This window comes from Ochotona princeps, chromosome 1, assembly GCF_030435755.1.
Source record: "Ochotona princeps isolate mOchPri1 chromosome 1, mOchPri1.hap1, whole genome shotgun sequence".
In the NCBI taxonomy this organism is placed as follows: domain Eukaryota; kingdom Metazoa; phylum Chordata; class Mammalia; order Lagomorpha; family Ochotonidae; genus Ochotona; species Ochotona princeps.
In genome coordinates, this window is record NC_080832.1 from 20,559,780 (window position 1) to 20,578,491 (window position 18,712).

The 18,712-nt window shown below is 43.4% G+C and overlaps 2 protein-coding genes across 3 annotated transcripts in view; one reads left to right on the forward strand and one right to left on the reverse strand.

The window, feature by feature from the left end:
* The window catches only part of PLAGL1 (PLAG1 like zinc finger 1), a 48,385-nt gene extending 37,728 nt beyond the window's left edge, over positions 1–10,657 (forward strand). For both annotated transcript variants that reach the window (XM_058668230.1, XM_058668165.1), the window contains exons 6-8: positions 5,689–5,816; positions 6,055–6,123; positions 9,197–10,657. In XM_058668230.1, coding sequence (XP_058524213.1) covers positions 5,812–5,816; positions 6,055–6,123; positions 9,197–10,577 — 1,455 coding nt within the window. In that variant the 5' untranslated portion in view covers positions 5,689–5,811 and the 3' untranslated portion in view covers positions 10,578–10,657. The remainder of the gene's footprint in view (positions 1–5,688; positions 5,817–6,054; positions 6,124–9,196) is intronic.
* A 3,067-nt stretch (positions 10,658–13,724) lies between these two features.
* ZC2HC1B (zinc finger C2HC-type containing 1B) overlaps positions 13,725–18,712 on the reverse strand; it is a 50,324-nt gene continuing 45,336 nt past the window's right edge. The window contains exons 7-8 of the mRNA XM_058668347.1: positions 14,303–14,384; positions 13,725–13,928 (exon numbers count right to left, since the gene is read on the reverse strand). Of these exons, the coding sequence (XP_058524330.1) occupies positions 14,317–14,384 (68 nt within the window). The 3' untranslated portion in view covers positions 13,725–13,928; positions 14,303–14,316. The remainder of the gene's footprint in view (positions 13,929–14,302; positions 14,385–18,712) is intronic.

Here is an 18,712-nt window from a genome sequence, read left to right on the forward strand (position 1 = left end):
TCTGCTGGCCCTTAGCTGCCTACTGCTGTACGAGTACAACCATGACAAAACGCTGATGAAAGCTTTGTACACCAAGGGCCTCTGTCATATATGAAGGAGAGTCCTTGAGGAGCCCTCACTTGTCCTTCTATGAAGTTTGCTTTTCCTGGGCTGGACCAGCTCAGCCACAGCCCCCCCGGGAGGATGAGCCCCACATCCCGCCATGAGGGTCCAGGCCTGGTTGTGTGGTGCTGCTGAGAAGGGGGCTGGCTACCAGGTTTCCGAAGATCAATGCCCTCCAGTGTGCTCTCTGCAGGGAGAAGCTTCAGAGCTTGTCTTAGGCAAGGATGTGTAGGGAGTAGCTCCACTGTAGGGCTTCATCAGTAGACTTCAAGCTGCTTGTACTATTTTGTTCCTATGAATCTCATTTCCAGAGGTGTGCAGTATCCTGAATTTCTGTGACTTTTACTGTTCTGCTAGATAAATCGGGTTGCTTCATAGATTTTCATTATGGGCTTAGAAACCAGCTTTCTCAGAATAGCTTGTTTACTGGCTTTCTGCTGCCAGAATTCATTGCCACTTTGTTATCATGGGTGTGATTTTCAAAAACCCCACTAATACTGTTTTAGTGGGTTTTCAGGAAAGACTGGGGCTGTGTCCATCTTAAGATATTATAGTGTTCGTGAACACAGGGTGCCCTGTCCTTTATCAAATTTTACATGAGTGTGTAGGTTTGATGTTCTAAAGCTATGGGCGAAGCAACTGGACATATTTCTCAAATCCCCTCCCTGAATATTAGATAAGTTATTTCACTGTGGCTTTCTTGCTTATCTTAGGGCTCACTTCTAAGAAAATAAGAGCTTAGTCACTAGAAAATGAATCTTGCACTGACTGTTCAAAAGCTCCCCAGAGCACAGCTGAGGGGTGGAAGCATTTGGGGATTCTTTCCAATGAGCATAAACCAGAGAAAAGCTATCACTAGGACAGGAATGTAGAGGTGTTTCCTGCACTTTAATCACCCTGCCACTTGGAAGAGGAGTTTATGCAGAATCTGGGAGATAGGGGTGGGGTGACTTTCTGATGGATCCAGGGATGTTAGGCAGACTGACAAAGGGAGCCACATTAGCATGAGAGGTTGTAACAAATTAAGGAAGTGGTGAGTGGCTTGTAGTTGGTGCCATGTGGAGGAGGAGGTCTGCAGACAGGTAGGGGGACGGGCCTGGGGTTCAATTTACCAGGTCACCCCAGAAAGTTCCAGGCGTTAACGGATCCTAATGATCAGACTGAAGGCAGAGATTTCCATGGATGGTTTTTAAAGATACTGGCCACTAAATTCCTGCAAGTTTGAGGGCAGCGTGCCTTCTAGTAGTAAGTGAGATTGTCTTATGTTACAAGACCTGATAGATCTATGTCTATGCAAATTTAAAGTGAAATTAGTGCACGTTCCATACTACCTGAATTTCAAAACATTTTAAAACTTGTTTTTAGTTTAATCCAATGAAATTCATACACAAAATGCATAGCCTATGGACTAGGAAATATCAGCAACTTTATGAAGAGTTGGGAGGCTGGCTGAGAGCACCAAGAAGTTCTTCAAGTACTTGAATCTAGGACCCTTTAGAACATCTGAAGAAGGCTGTGGTCCTACTCACTCCCTGCATAGGAGCTCCCTCATGTTTCATGCTCCATAATTTTCCACAGCATTCTAGAGAAATCTCAAGGCTTCCAAAGTCTTCCAAGGGCCCCACTTATGCAACCCTGCTGTGAACCAAGGTTGCTAATCCATCCACAGCCAGCTGTGAGATCCTCACCACACATCTGTACTCTTGAGCCAGGTCTGCCTAGTGCCATGTGCACATTTTTGATTGATCAAATTATTTAACCCAGCTTTTCTAAAACGTGATTTACTCAGATATAACAACTAGCAGATTTTAGAATACGTAATAAAAAGGAAGCAGTACCAGAAGGTCCTGCACATCTTGTTTCTCCTGCTGGAATTTCTGAATAGTTTTTTGTTTGTTTTTCAAATTTGATGTTGAAAACATGGTACCCAAATCCTTTAAGGAACTGATCCTGAGAAAATGACCACTCTAGAAGCTTCCTTAAAGCCAAATCAACAACTCCCATGTATCCTTTTCCACTACTCAATGTTGCCTAGTTTACAGGTCTTAGGGACCTTCTTAAAGTCAGCCTTAGTCATTAATTTTTTTGTAAATAAAATGCATGTGTCTTGGAGGATGAGGGACATGAATGTTGGATTGGAATCTTTCTTAGCCACAGAGTGATGATGAATGCAGGTGGGAAAAAAAAAGAGCAGCAAGAAGTTACAGCAGCCAAAGTGGAAGACCAAACATGGAAATTGCATTTCCTCTCGGCGTGGACCTTGCATTGTGTCACTGGGGACAATGGAAATAGAAGCCAGAAATCCGAGTTTATTTTGAGAATGCTGTGGAACAGTTGTCCACTGTGAGATGATTGTGTTAGGCAGCCCTGGGGAAGTCCTGGAGCTACACTAGTACTCTGACCTCCCCCCTGACCATTGTATCCCCCCATTCCCCAAGGAGCACAGGCTTCCCTGAATGATGCCATATATATGTGTTCATATTCCAGTCGGATTCTCTCCTAACCTCAAAATAATTAGTAGGAGCAGAGTGAAGCAGATGGCACAAGCCTTCTTTGGCATACTGGCAAATCTGTATCACTCATTCTGTATTTTTAGAATCAAGGAAATTTATGTTCTGAGATGGTTTGGGGGGAAAACGTACTATCTTCACAGAGTGACAGGTGTTGAGATAGTACTGTGCTTGAGAGGCAATTGAAATCTGTGTGTCAGGTCACGGAACAGAGTGACTCAGAAGCATCGCTTTGTCAGTTCTCCCTTGGGACTGCTGGTAATTTGCCAGATAATGGAAGGTAATCATGAGTCACTTTATAGAATATGGACAGAAAGTGCATCATGTTTCAGCCCAAGATTGGACTAATTGGCATCCAGCCAGTACTGATCAAGTGCATTTGTAAGATGTCTTCTTAAATCACAACCAGTTTTTAGGTCCAGCTCATTTCCATATATATCAGGTGAATATCCCAAAAGAGGAAATGAAAATCTAGAAAATAGCTACCATAGGGAAGCTAGAAATGGCACTGGGGAATATTTCCAGTGTGTCTGTAAAAACAAGTGACATCAGAGTCCTCCTGTGCGCAGGAAAACACCTGAGGGTGAATCAATAGCCCTGCCAACTTCAGAGGAATTCCTAATAAACTCGGAATCTGCCTGTGTCATCCAGAATTGCAACCCTTGCTATATGTGGTAATGTTAAGCCAAAACTGGTTTCTAAGCACATTTTTGAATGTTCCTGTAGCTGTTTGATATACCTCATTTCCATCACAGAAAATTCTATTGGCCATCCGTGTCATTTCCCAAAGTACAAATCAGGAAGCATAATTTTACTGAAATAAAAATTTAAAAGTGTAGATGCAGGGAATTGGCAAGTGGGTGGCAGAGACAAAACCCATCCCACCCTCAGTTCCTTTTCCAAAGTGAAGAGTGCTATGTTGAGTTCAGCAATAAAGGAAAGAGGTGGAAAGGATGCATTTCAAACTTATGAAATGAATGGGTGTATTTTAGAGCTGGGCCAGTATTGTGGCCAGACTTTGGCTGGATGAGAAGTAGGACAGATCATGAGATCTGGCAGTACAAACTTGGCAAGCACCATAAAATTCCTAGAAGGAGCTTTCGATTGTGGCCAGGGTTGTTGGGGCTGCCTCAAGGTAGGGCTTAGACATAAACGGGAGTACTGGAGGCAGTCTGTGTGGGAAGGGTTTGGGCAGAGCCAGAACAGGAGCCCAAAGGAAGAAGGTCATGCACATAGCTAGAATCCAAAACACCAGAAAAGACACTGGGAGCCATGAGGACTGAGGAGTTAGCGTGCCCCTGGCTTTGGATCAGTGCCAGACCTCTGGGTCGAAGAGCTCACGTCAGCTTAAAAGATGCCAAGTGGGTGAGGCAAGAACTGGAGAGGTGTTTTGTTTGCTGGTGCTTTAGACTCTGACCAGATACAACCCACAACTGAGACAGAAGATGAGGAATTCAATGCCTTTGTAGCCATTTTTGTGAATTAAAAAAGGATTATGTTTGTCTTTGCACATGTGAATCTTTAAAAATGCATGAATTATTATTACAATAAGATTTCATCTAGTTAGACTCCAGATTTATAATTTGAAAACCACTGAAAAGGTGAATGAAAATTAACCCTCAACAAGAGCCAGGCTTGGCAGTAAGTGAATGACGGTAGGGAACAAAGCTTTAAGAGATGCTGTGCTTCATCAGTGTACCGTGGGTGCCTTGCTTCCTTCACAAATCAGAAAAGGCTGGCCTACAATCCAAAGCTGTTTTTTTTTTTTTTTAAACATAAGATACTGGTTGAGTATCTATGATTTTTGTTTGGAAATGGAAATGTTTCAGATTTTGGAATATTTGCAAATACTTAATGTTTCTTATACATGTTGCCTGGTGGTCACTTTATATATCATTGTTTTATATATAATTTTTAATGCACCTGCATTTAGGTGGCAACTTGTCATATGAGGTCAGGTGTGGGATTTTCCACTTGTGTCTTCATGTTAGCACTAATAACATTGTCAATTTTGTAGCATTTCAGATTTCCTATTTTCTTACTAGGAATGCTTTGCTTTTATTCTAAGTATCGGCTCTTGAAAAGTTCATGTCACCCACCTGAGGAAAGCATAGGATTGCAGTGATGCAGAGTTCCAGTGTATTGTTCATAATGTTGCCTCAGGCACCTATCACTCCTCAAGTGATGGTCCAGTGATAGGCCAAGGAGAGGCTACTTTTGTGGTAACTGTGGGTTGGAAGCATGATAGCAGTTTGGGTTTGAGATGAGTGGGAGGAGGCAGCAGGCCTACCCCTTAGAAGTGGCCTACCAACCTTTGCTGCACTGACCTTACAGGCTGGGGCAAGGGCTTGAGCAAACGTACCCCAACTAAAGGGGAAAGGATGAGTACAGATGGTCCCTGTGCATGTGAGCAAAGCCTGAGCTTTCGCCTGAGCCATCAGCTTTATTGTCCAGAACAGCTTTTGCCTCTGCTGAGGGCATTGGTGCCCCTGGAATAGCTTTACTTGCCTTTTGTACGTATCGATTCTTGTGCATAGTGATCTTATAAACAAATTAACTTAGGTCTATACAAATGATTTCTTCTCATCCTCTGGAAGTTTAAACAGGTGTGAGCAGCAACTTATGCTAACAGCCAAGTGGAGAGGAAAAGCCATGGTTTGAATAAGCCGGGGTGATTTTTGCTTATGTCCCAGAGAAAAATGCACTAAGGGGTGGGTATGAGTGAGTGTGTGTGTGTGTGTGTGTGTGTGTGTGTGTGTGTAATCTTCGAATTAGTCATCTGAGCTGCACACTGACCTGCAATTGTGGTTTGAAGTAGATAATAGGGACTTTGTGGGAAGAACTGTGCTTATCACAAAGGAGAGGCCATCAGAATACAGTGCGTGCTTGACACGGTTGCACTCAGGAGTGGTGCAGGTGGGCGGATTTCCACGCAGAAGGACTCTGAGAGCACCCAGGAGAAAGGGAGAATGGTGCTGCAGGAAGAGCTCTTTAGCAGACATGTTGGTTCTCAAGTGGCACAGGAGGGAAAGCATTGTTTGCAAATGACTAATGCCAGAAAATCTTCTCCCTGCAGGCAGTCCAGTGATCCAGGACGTGTCCCAGTGCTCACGCTGGTGATACGAATGACCTTTCTGTTCGTGACTCTCACCTGCGCTTCTGACTTCGTGCACCAAGCTTGAGACTGCATTAAATTGGGATGAGGTAAAGGGAGGTAGAGCCCAGCCCACTCTGCTGCCCTGGCCTGAGGTCCAGCTGCGGGGTCCTGCTGATGTCCTCAGCCACCCCCCTTCCACTTGTGCTTAAATGGCACAGCATTTAGTGAAAACATCAGAAAAGGAAAGTGTGGGAGGTAAAACCCATGCCATGTCGCCCTGGCAGTTATGTCACAATGTGTTTCTCGTCCTGGGGAAGTTGACTATCATAATTCTTCTTACTTTAGGGAGCGGCTGTTCAAGTGCTTGCAGACTGACTGTGGCAAAGCCTTTGTTTCCAAATATAAACTGATGAGGTGAGAGGCTTTAAAATGGGGATGCACTTTCCAACCCCCCCGTACTTTGAAATGGGTTTTCCAGTCTTCAGAACACTCACTGCAAACAGTGGGGGGATGGGTGCAAGATGGGGATGCATTTTATCCTTTTAAGGATACGGCAGAGCTGTGTCTTCAGGGATTATGATGGTTTTCTGTGAGAAGTTTGCTGTGTGATGTCAGTTCTTTCCTTCTACAAACACTTCTTATGGCCTGCAGTACTCCTGGTCTAACACAGGACACCTTGTCATGCAGGCAAAACCTAAATGCAAGCTCACTTAGTGCTTTGGCTGAGCTGTGCAGATGCAGGAAGGTGTTCCTCAATGCCTGATGATAGCTGGGAAGGCTGCTCAGAAGGGGACAGCCATAACCTGTGAGAAACAATGAGCAGGAATAAGGCAGAAAGAAGGTTCTGGGAAAACCAAAGCCTTGTCTTTTAGGTACTTGTATGTTGAGGGGATCCTGGAGGAGAAGAGGTGGGCAGGGTTGAGGCCAAGAAGGAGAGAAGGAATGAACTCTAAAGATATAGCTTTCAGGCTGTTCACATAAAATGCAGGGTGATGGTCAAAAGTAATGAGCATGACTTGCCATTTCAGTGGTGCTTATATGGACCATGTTACCATTAAATCTTGGATGCCATTGGAGGAAGGCACTTGAAAGAGTTGAAAACAATGCCTAAGTTATGTTCTTGGCCCCTAAGAATATGAATTTTTAAAATATAGGTTGATTTTTCAAGGGAACTTATAAACGCTTTATTATCCTAAACTTCATCTGTCTTATCCATAGGATTCTGTAACTCTCATAAATAGAAGTCCTGAGTGCCTACCATGAAAACCCAATTTTTTATTACAAAGGCTCCTGGTTTTGCATCAAGCTGCTTATGTGCACACGCAGCCAAATACCCTGTAGTTATATGGGAAAAGATGGAAACACATGGGGAAGATACATATTTAAAAGAGACAGTAGAACCAACAGATTGGAGTAGAATCGGTTTGGGTTGCTGTGGTAAACCACATTGAATAAGATAGGTAATACTTATGAGGCGGTTATTCAAGGGAAATGACTTGTCCAAGTAAAGGGGTGAGAAGGGAAAACAGTGAACTTGATGCCAGAACCACAGTCCCTGCCATAGCCTTCAGTGTTTCTCACCTCTGACCTGAGCAATGGTCTCCTAAAGGAACAGAGGATGCCAGCATGCCATCAGAAAAGCAAGCAGCACTCCCATTCCATTTCCCAACAACTGTGACATGAGCTGCAAAGTCAGGCTGAAGGAGAAAAGTTACATGCTTAACCAGAAGAGAGAACATGGGACCAGAAGGCAAACAGTGAAGCAAGCGAGATGCAGACATCCAAGTGCCAGGCAGATTGAAGTCCGTGCTCGGATACTCTGATGAATTCTAAGGGCCCTGACACGAGTCAGTTGACTCCCAAAGACAGTGGCCTCCTAAAATGAGTGGTCTCATGAGTTTGGAGGGAAGAGGATGAAGATGAGTTGCTGGAGTAATTTCATTTACACAACAAATTTTCTAGATGGGAACTGTAGGAGGCATATGCAGAAGAAAAAAGGGAAGAGAACTAAATGCTATGCAAAGGAAAGAATCAAATATGGAGGGAAGGGAGCAGCTGAAATTTGAAAGTTTTTTTTTAAACCTTCAAGGACTGTGTCAACCCATGCACACTCCTGGTAGTACAGGAGCAGGGAATAAAAGAGTGGATAGGAAGTGTCAAGTTTAACGTTGTTAACCTGGGTACTGATCTGCTCACGGCTTATTAAGTAAAGTCAAATTGGATTAAAACCATCAACAAGAAAGGGGGGGGGAACAGGAAGAGAAGACCCAGGACTCTCAGGTCTTAATCACTAGGAGTGGGCCAAATAGGAAAAGTCTGAATGCCAGGTTTTCAAGCCAACTCTGTGTCCCCATCCCCTTGTATTAATCTGTGCTATAAATGTGGATATTCTGTGGAATAGTGTGGCTGTTTGCCCGCTAATAACTCTTCGGCAACCTCTGAATAGATTTTAAATTCGAGAATGCAGAGGTAGAGCATATTTTAGGTGTGTCCGATGTGTCTTGCATTAGTTCCTCTCCTCAGTACCCACCATGTTATATGCATGCCAAGCTGTAGTGGTCTGGGGGAAGAGATAGAACCAATGGTTGTTTTTTTTTTTTTTTTAAATAACTGAAAGCTCTTCTTTGTAAAGGGAAACAGGAAGGAGTTACAGAATTTTTCTTTTTAAGAAAGCAGTCTGATTTTGGTTAGCTTTATGTTTTTTTTAACTGGTTTCCAGTGTGTCCATGAGTGATGACCGCCTCTGTTTTCTAAATAGTAGCTACTGGAAACCCTTAACCCAATTATCCCACCTCTAGAGAAGGGGAACCGCTGGAACAGATAGAGTTCAAGGGTGAAAGGTGTAGGTATACATGTGACTTACTGCCTGAACAAGACCTTTTGCTGTTGTTGTTGCAAAATGAGTTGTTACAAATTCCTCTGTATCCAGAATCACAGGCTCAAAGGTACAGTTGCTTTTCAGTTGTCAGTAGAATAAGCTTTAGCTTCTGAAGATAAAATACCAAAGCAAATACACATAGTACGTGTTGTCTGAAGCCTTTTCAAGTTGAAGAATGTTAAACTCAGATCACTGCTGTTTGTGTTTTAAACTGGGTCCTATTAAACCCATCTATGGACTGAACTGTCTCGGGTGATAGTGACCTCGCAAGAACTGCATCTGGAAGAGTAAATGGAGCTCGTGAGAGTCTGTGAGGAGGGTGATGCCCACTTAATCCCTCCCCCCCAGAACAGTTTTTATGATCACATTTTTAAATATGTGTACTTGCTTGGAAATCATGTTGGAAAATATGTTCTAAATATTTTTTATTATAGACTGTAAAACTGCCTTAAGCCTTTAGAAATGCTTAGTTTTTCAATTACGGTTTTTTCAATGTATTTGGAAAAATTCAGAAAAGTAACTCAATGGAAAGTTAGACCAAAACCCATAGAAAATGTCGAACCTTTCTTCAGCTCTTAAAGCAGTCTCTTGCATGGTTTTCCCTTCTAGGCACATGGCTACCCACTCGCCCCAAAAGACTCATCAGTGCAATTACTGTGAGAAGACGTTCAACCGGAAAGACCACCTGAAAAACCACCTGCAGACCCACAACCCCAACAAAAGGGCCTTTGTGTGTGAGGAATGTGGGAAGAAGTACCACACCACGCTGGGCTACAAGAGGCACATGGCCCTCCATGCAGCCAACAGCGGTGACCTCACCTGTGGGGTGTGTTCGCTGGAGCTGGAGAGCACCGAGCTGCTGCTCACCCACCTCAAGTCCCATTCTGAAGAAAAGCCGCCCAGCACAGCCCGCGAGAAGAAGCACCGGTGCGAACACTGTGAGCGATGCTTCTACACTCGGAAGGATGTGCGTCGCCACCTGGTGGTCCATACAGGATGCAAGGACTTCCTGTGCCAGTTCTGTGCCCAGAGATTCGGGCGCAAAGACCACCTCACCCGCCATACCAAGAAAACACACCAGCAAGAGCTGATGAGGGAGAGTCTGCAGGGTGCAGAATTTCTGGGCACTTTCCACCCTATGGCGCCTGCCTTTCAGCTGCAGGCTGCTGCCCTGCCTCCTTTCCCCATAGGAGCGCCAGGTCCGAATGGGTTTGTAGGTGGTATGCCGGCTGAGATTCATGGCTTTACTTTTGGCCCCCCAGAGCCATCCGTTCAGCCAATGCCACAGTTGCCAGAGCCCTTTATGGCCATGCATCCTTCTGTTGCCCCAGGCTCTCCACCTCCAGGCTTTCAGAATCCTAAGTATGGTGCTGGTCCTACCTCTTACCCACCACTTGCAAACATGCCCCTCAAAGCAGATACTAAGGGGTTTTGCAGTATCAATATGTATGAGGACTTGCCTCTGCAAGAGCCTCAGTCACCTCCCAAGTTCAATCCAGGTTTTGATATGATGAAGGCAGGTCTACCAAAAATCAACCTGCCCAAGGAGCTGCCTCCAGATACTGTGAACCTAGCAATTTCTGCCTCTCTGGATATTTCCACTCTGTTGAGCTTCTGGCAGCTGCCTCCACCGCCACCGCCACCTCCACCCCCACCCCCACCACCTCCTCCTCCTCCTCCTCCACTTCCTCCTCCTCCTCCCCCCCAAAATGCCTTTGGGAATAACACTCTCACCCTGGCACCTGGGGAACCTGTACCCCATGGACTGACCTGTTTGGAGCAGCAGCAGCCGCCGCTGCCGCTGCCGCTGCCGCCGCCACAGCCGCAGCAGCAGCAGCAGCAGCAGCAGCAGCAGCAGCAGCAGCAGGAGAACCCCACAGCTGTGGGCACAGTGAATCTGGGCCAGCTCCCTCTGCCACCGATCCCCCATGTTTTCACGGCTGGCACCACCACTGCTATCCTGCCGCATTTTCATCATGCATTCAGATAACTTGGTTATTTGAAAGCATGTTTTTTGAATTCTGGAGGATGTTTTGGCAAGCATTTTGACCATGAGTTATAATACGAAAAAAAAAATTGGGAAAAATGGGAGAGGGAATATGACTTATTCCTTGATGAGTAGCTTGAGAAAAGAATTCTGAAACTGCATGTATCGTGCCAATCTGCCCTGCGTATTCATGCTCTGTACTGCCTTGAATGGACGTGTGTAGTTTAATAGAACTGCAAGTCTTGTTACAACCAACATCCATAACGATGGCTGCTACATGTATACCCGTGTTTATCATGTTGAATTTAATTGCAAGCCACGATCATAATGTTCACAAGATAACTTTTGTGGCATAGTAAGGGGACTGTGGAAAGGTTTGGATTTCTACAAGTCAGAATTTTTTAAAAGGAGAAAATTCCCTTTGTGCGTCACAACTAAGCACGTGTTTCTTTTCAGGGATTTTTTTCTACCTTCAAGGTTGGGCATAGTTTAATTACAATCACCATAGCCAGCCTGTAGTTTTACAGAAATAATTCCTTGTGGAGCAATAGAGTGCTCTATTTAAAAAAAATTTTTTAATGTAGTTTGAATATTTTCCATAGGATGCTACATTGTGAGTTATCACTTCATTTGTCCTAAAGGCTGAATTGATTGTGTCAGCTGCATCTGACAGAAAAACATCACTGTGTAGCCAAACTGAGTGGTCATCTAATCAAAGCATCAATCAAAGGTGTTTTGCTGACTTTAATACTGATTATATTTTTAACAGAATTTAAAACTATTACTGGAATTTAAAATATATATATATATTTCACAAGAATTTACTTCACTTTATCTTGCTTAAACTGCTGCTCCAACTGCTTAAGTTCATAAGTATTGTTTGCAATCACCAGTACATGCGTGCATTTGTAATCCATCAGATTTTCTTATTAGCTTTTATTCAACGACAATTACATTTTACAGTGTAATGATACCTGAATTCTCTCTTCAATATCTTACCAAATGAGTTTCTAAAATGTAAAACCTAACCTTTTTAAAGTTTTTTGCCTTTCATGTTTAGCAACTTCCCTCTCCATAAACATACCTTACACATATCTTACATATAATAAACTTTACAAATCTTGCAATATGGTTTGATTTTTTGATGTACCTACGTTGGCGTCGGTGAGAACACCACCTTGATCACCCATGTTCCGGGCTCCCTCACGCCCCCTCCTGGTCATCACTTCCCCCACAGAAGCCACTGTTCTGATCTCTACTCAACATCTACTACACATTTTACCTTTTTGGGAGTAAAATAATTATCATTTAAGGTAGATGCTTCTATATTTCAGTTAATTCACAGCTCTAAGAACTTAGTTCTAAGAATACTGTGTACTATTCTGAATCCTTCTCAAAGGATCTGTGGTTTATTTCCTCTGTCTAGGTCAGAATACTGGTTGCTGGAGTTAAATTACTCTGGTCTGCCATGATCCAGTTTTATGACAATAGTATTTACCATTACTTTCGAGCACAAATTAGAAAATTAAGCATTACTGGGATTTCTTTATAAAGTCTGCTGGCCCTTAAACCTAATAGGCATGTGTATCTTTGTCTTACTTCTAATTAGATTGGACGTGGGCAGAGAAAAGGGACACTCTGAGTTTGCTTGCTTAACTGAGAAGCCAGTTGGATAAATGTGAGAAACCCTGATAAGGACCAAACAAAGTATACTGCTGCCCAGGGCTAGGCTGTAGCAAGAGGAACTGACATAATGAGGGTAATGTAGCAGCAGGAATGCACCACTCTGGGATGTCCAAGTCAACCCCCATTTCCCTGTCACGTAGGCATCATGGCTGTCTCTGGAAACCAGAGCAGAGTAGCAGCCCACTGCAGCAGAAGCCTCCCGAAGATGTGTTTACCCTCCCTACATACTCACATGACTTCAGCCAGCTTGCAGCACACACACCTGATTTTCCTAAGCAGGAAGTGTAGCATTTGGCATTTCATCTCTAGGATATAGATCATAGGAGTTCCAGGCGTCTGCTGCATTCCAACAGGTAGTGTGGAATTCTCCTTAAATTCAAGACCAGAAACAAAAATGGCTTCATTGTCCTAATTAAAATTCTCATACTCAGCATGCACCACATTGTAACCCTGGGTTGATATTGGGCGGCCTTTCCCCATCCTCAGTTACTGCGATGATTGGGAAGCTGGGTATGGCCTATCTTCTTGTCTCTCCCCTCCCCCAAGAAATGGAAAGAAGAAATAGAGTTTGGAACCAATGACCATACCCACTTCTCCCCAACCCTGGATCCTTCCTACCCTGATCTACGTAACCATCATCTAAAATAATTTTTAAAATTCCCTGACCTTAAAAAGTTCTGACATACAAAAATATAAGTATAATTAACTACAAAATGAAGTTTACTGGCCCTGACTGCAGAGAAGCAGCCAGGTGAGTCACCTTCCTATGGTACTAAGTTCCAATGGCACTAAAATGAACACTTGACTTCTGACTTACTCATGATGAAGTAGAGCATTCTTCCCAGAGAATGGGAAATATTTTTATGCCTCCCACCTCCAAAATACATTCTGATGGATTTGTGTATATGAGGTAATTCTATATGGTGATTAGAGGAACATTTGAATAGGAAAAGTTACTACTTACAGTACTTACAAGAAGCAAACATCAGAGCTGAGATTTCACAGCTATTATGTAGAATGAAGCTAGTCACAAAACAATTCTCCAGTGAGCACATAGTAAAGGTACCCCAATGGCCATTCCATTGACATACCCTAATATCAAAGCAACATTACCTTTAAAAGTCTGTTAGGAAGCAGTCCCCATCATAATACAGTTGGTAAGCCACTGCTTGAGATACTGCCAGCATCTCATACTGGAGCCCAGGTTTGGGTTCTGACTGCTCCAGTTCGACCCAGCTCCCTGGGAATGAAGGTGGGAGATAACCAGCCTATGGTATCCAGTGTCCCCTGCCATCCATGTGGGAGATGTAGATGGAGTTCCTGCTTCCTGGCTTCAACCTGGCCAAACCCTAGCCATTGCAGCCATGTGTGAAGTCAACCAGTGGATGGATATCTCCTTTCATCACTCTGCCCTTCAAATAGTTTTAAAGCCTATTACATGTCCACTTAAAAAAAATCTTCAAGTGAATCTTTAAGCCAAGCATTATCAGACAGATTGATGTGTTTAATGATTTTGTCAAGATAGCAAAGGATGGAAGTTGAAGCTAAGTTTTACTTGTTCTGGATGATGCCTTGAAAAGAAATCAGGGCCTACATAAGACATCTCCTTCTCCTGTTGTGGCTTCTGGGGACATAATAATCCAGGCTGGTGACTTGTAGGGAGCCAGTCTGAAAGCAGAAACAAAAGGCATTGGCATTTCACAATTCCCACCCTGAGAATGGAACATCATATCAGCCTCTTTAGATCTTTATTATTTTACGAATAATTCACAATCTTGAGAAATTGTCTTTTTGGGGACTGGGGAATGTGTCCAGGAAAGGGACAAAGCAGCCTTCTGGGCCCAAAGTGAGGAATCCTTCCACTTTCCTATTCCTTTCAAACAGTAAGTCTAACAAAAGACTAACGGGTTCAAGAGAATACATTTCATTCATTCACTTGAGATTTGCCCAAATATTTCTTTAGTTTGTTACATATCCATTCAGTGAAAGGTTTACATTGGAGAAACAACAACACCTGAATTCAAAGTAATTTTTTTTCTTACCTGGCCTCCAGGAGTTAGTCTTTTTTAGATTTACTGAATCCCTGTTTGAGTTTTGCCCCAGAAGCAGGATCCATAGATAATCCTTTGCAAACATAAACAGATTTGTAATTATGTCAAAGCAGGAAATTTCCAAGAGTAGAGGAAGAAATGACTGTGAAATTCCCACATTGGATTCAAAATTCTCAGTTTTGAGGCTAGCACACACAAATGCCCACTCTCCTGCCTCGGCCAAAGAGTGAGAAAAACAAGAACCATCTCAAGTGTTTCTGCTTTCAACCCCATCCCTTTTCTTTACCCATTCAATCTGCCATCTTAGGTGACCCACCAACTGTACAACAAAATTCTCAATATCCTGTCCTGATATTCACAAACGCCCTGCAGATTTGGTGTTTTCATGACTTTTTCCCAGCTCTCATGCCACAAAGGGTGCGGTGAGCCTTCAGGAAGCATGAGAGGCCTTCCCTTCAAGGACTATTTGCAAAAACTGTCGTCTTTTCAGCAGCACTGTTTGAAAGGCGATGTAGGGCTTAGGGATGGGGCTGCTGTTTACAACTGGGTGTGACCATGTGATGCAGGAGTGGGGGATTCCCAAGGAACTCATTCTTTGTAAAAGACACAGGTTCCCACGGACTTAGAGGCATCCTTCCCAATCAGACAGCCTCTCATAAAGAAGCAGAGAAAAGAGAGCCCAAGGATACAGCAAGAGCCTTCAGTGCTCCTTTTATCTAAAGACACAGTTACTTTTGCTAAAGATGCACCAGCCGACACTATGGTACTTCTTAGATGTGTTACACAAGTAAATTAGGCACAGGATGGAGTGCAAATGCAGATCCAATTATAAAGTGAGGGATGGACCTTGTAATGCATGATCCTGGCTCTTGGCTTCAGCCTGGCACAGTCCAGCTGTTGCAGACATTCGGGAAATGACCTAGCAGATGGAAGATCTTTCCCTGACTCAACCCTGCCCACCTTTTATTTTAAGCTTTAAATTTTTCTTAATAGATTGTTATCTAAAAGGAAAAAAATGGTTAACTTGATAAAACCCACTGGTTCTCAAAATTCAAGCAATACCCACACCCACATTGCTATAGAATGCAATTCATTGCATGCAGGCAGAAACACAGGTTTGGATTCCAGAGCCGCATTGTCCTACAGAAAGGCGCAGGAAGAGCTGCTTCTTGGCAGTGGCTTCCCAGGAAATCAGTGGCTCCTATACAATTTGTACATACTTCCTTGAGAAAATAGCCACAAGGAACTATTGGCTGACCAGGCCATAAGCTCATTTCCCTCAGAACATTATACCTTTGTGGGGATTCACAAGAGCCAAGTCTTTTCCTGGAGCAATTTCCTCATATAGACCCATAACCTTCATGTTTATATTTCTGGTCCATGTGTGTCCAAAGCAGACAAAACTTAGGGGACCTGCTCCACAACTTCCTATCAGCTTGCTAGTCCTGGGAGCTTAGTCTCTCTTGGGATTTCCTCATCTCTTACATAGGGATATGAATACACATTGAACTCCTCTTGGTGTGGTGATCACATCAATCCATACCCAAATGCATGCGATTGCTCATGAACAAAAGACTTCTTTATAATGTTAACAGTCCACCTAGGTAACTTCAGGAAAAGAGCTGAATGACTTCTCCATTTGCAGATACCATGTTTTCAAAGAAACTCAACTCAAAATATGTTAGGTGGAAAAAACCAAACGTGTTAGTGTGTATATAGTCTGTGATTCTAGGATGATAAATGGAAAGCAGTAGAAAAACCTGGAAAAAACATTAATGCTAACTGTAGTAATTTTGGGGTGGTAGAATTATGAATGATTTTCATTTTCATGATACTTTTCTCCCCCATTTCCCAAGATCTTCTACAGTAAACATGAATTTCTTGCTTAATTTTTAAAACTTCCGTTTCTCAAAACAAGATTTTTGGCAGGGTGACTTGCAGTGGTCAGGAACAGGAAGCTGCTAGGCCGTCATAATGGCTTGACTTCCCCAGATGTGAGTCCAAGAGGACGCAATGCCAGCTGTGCTCGAAGTGTAGCCAAGTCCAAATGCTTTACCCAGCATCCCCTGCCCTCCTGACTCTGCTGTTAGTCTTCCCTCCCACTATAATTCCTCTCCGAACCCAACTTCTGCCTGCACTTTTGCCCAACAAGCCTCCTTCAACTTTTCTCCACTGGGCAAACCATGTTCATTTTTCAAACTCCCTTCTAGGAAGCAGCCACTCTTTCACACTGACATTGCCCTATTATGCCTCTCAAGCAAAGTCAAGCTCTTTATTGCATTCATTGCCCTTGGGATTTTTCTATCCCACTGTTAATTATGATTTGAACGTGACAGTCTCCTCTCCCAAGACTGGAAGATCCATGAGCACAGAAACCATAACTATCAACTCTGTGTTGAATGAACAAATCTTGTGCATCAATTTTTGTCAGCATCTTATCATATCTCATAGTCTCTTGTATTGGAGACTCATCTGCAAGCCCTAATGTCTCATAGGATTTTGAGATGGGAGGTACCAAATACTTGTTTTAGTCAGGAAAACGCAAGAATAGAGTTGTAGGAAGTTAGCTACAACCTAGATGACCCATAACAGTTGGATTTATAGGACACCATCTATGGCCATCAATAAAAAAAGAAATGATACCAAGAGGTCTAAATAAATGATGGTTGATCTAGAAATAGCAAAGCTCAAGAACAAATTCAAAAAGACTATATTAGTCTGTTTTATGCCTCTACCACAGGATAGAGACTAATTTCTTACCATTCTAAAGGTTAAGAAGTTCAAGGTCGGGGGCTGATTTACAGTGAGAATCCTCTTGTCACACCATCTGATGGTGAGGGTGACAGGCAAAAGAACACATGCTCAGGCAGGAGAGGAAGGGGGAGCAGCCCTTTGGGTTTAATCTCTTCTCAAATGTCTAGCCTCTCAACACTAGTGCGTCGGAGATGACATTTCCAACTCATGAACTTCAGAGCACATTTGAACAATAGATTTCTACTAGATGCCTCTGAAATGCATGTCCTTCTCACATGTAAAATACAGTCATTCCATCCCAAAGGTCCCTGAGTCTCAACTTGGCCCAGTATCAATTTAAAAGTCAAAAGTTCAGAGTCTTGTGTAAATCCTATATGAGTGAAACTTGAAACACAGTTCTTCCTTGAGTAAATATCTCTCCAGTTTGGCCCCAGGGAATTAAACCATTATCTATTTCTAAATAACAACTATGGGGTAGGCATAGAAGAAAACATCCTATTCCAAAAGACAGAAGCCAGAGGAAAGGGTTAACTAATCCCTAGTAAGTCCGAAATTCAAGGAGAAAAACGTTATTAGACCTCAGTATACCAAAATCATCTCCTCTGACTCCGTCTTTCACATCCTGGGCACACTGTGGTGGGAGTTGAGCCCCCAACACCTCAGGCAGCACACCCTTAGCGCTTTATTAGGTTTAGGCTCCCAGTGGCTCATGTGAGTTAAGGTCTCCTGACTGCAGCTTTCCCAGCCTACAGTTGTGCTTGGCAGTCCTGCTGCCACAACAATGGCAGCTGTCCCACTGCCACAACTCTCTGTGGCACAGCCTCTGTAAGGGACTCTTTGTGGTGTCCTGCCACTGGGACAAGTCTTTGCATGGGCCATCAGACTGTCCACAACACTCCTTGAAATCTTGGTGGAAGTTGCCATAATTCTACAGCTCTTGCATACTAGATGCCTGAAAAATGCACACGACCTGGATAGAGCCAAGATACATGACTTGTACCTTCTGAAAGGTTGAATTGCACTGCCCCACTTGCACCATGACTGGGGTGGCTGAGAGGGCACTGCTGAACTTGAGAAGGGTGAAATTTTGAGGTACAGGGTAGTAAATACTAAGGTTTTATTAGCACCTGTCTGCAAACATTACCCTTAAGATCCTAGCTTCACTAGAAAAACTTTGAAATGCCTTTGGGGTCATTTTTCCATTATCTTGATGAACAGAATCTGGCTTCCTCTAAGGCGCATAAATCTCTTTCAAAATGTTTGTATTGGGGCTAGCATGGTGGTGTAGCCAGTTAATCCTCTGTCTGCAAGTGCTGCATACCCTATGGGCATCAGTTCGTGTCTCTGCTGCTCTACTTCCTATCCAATATCTTGCTTATGGCCTGGCAAAGCTCAAGTCCTTGGGTACCCGAACCCTCCTGGAGCACATGGAGGAAGCTCCTGCCTCCTGGCTCAGCTCCACTCAGGCTGCTGCACATCTCTGTCTCTCCTCTCTCTAAAATCTGCCTTTCAAATAAAAATGTATAAATCTTTCTGAAAATTTTTACCAGGCGAAACTCTTCACATATTCTCACAAACATGTTCTTTAATTGCATGTTTATTTGAAAGGCAGAGATACCAGGAAAGGGGAGTGACACAGAGAGAGGA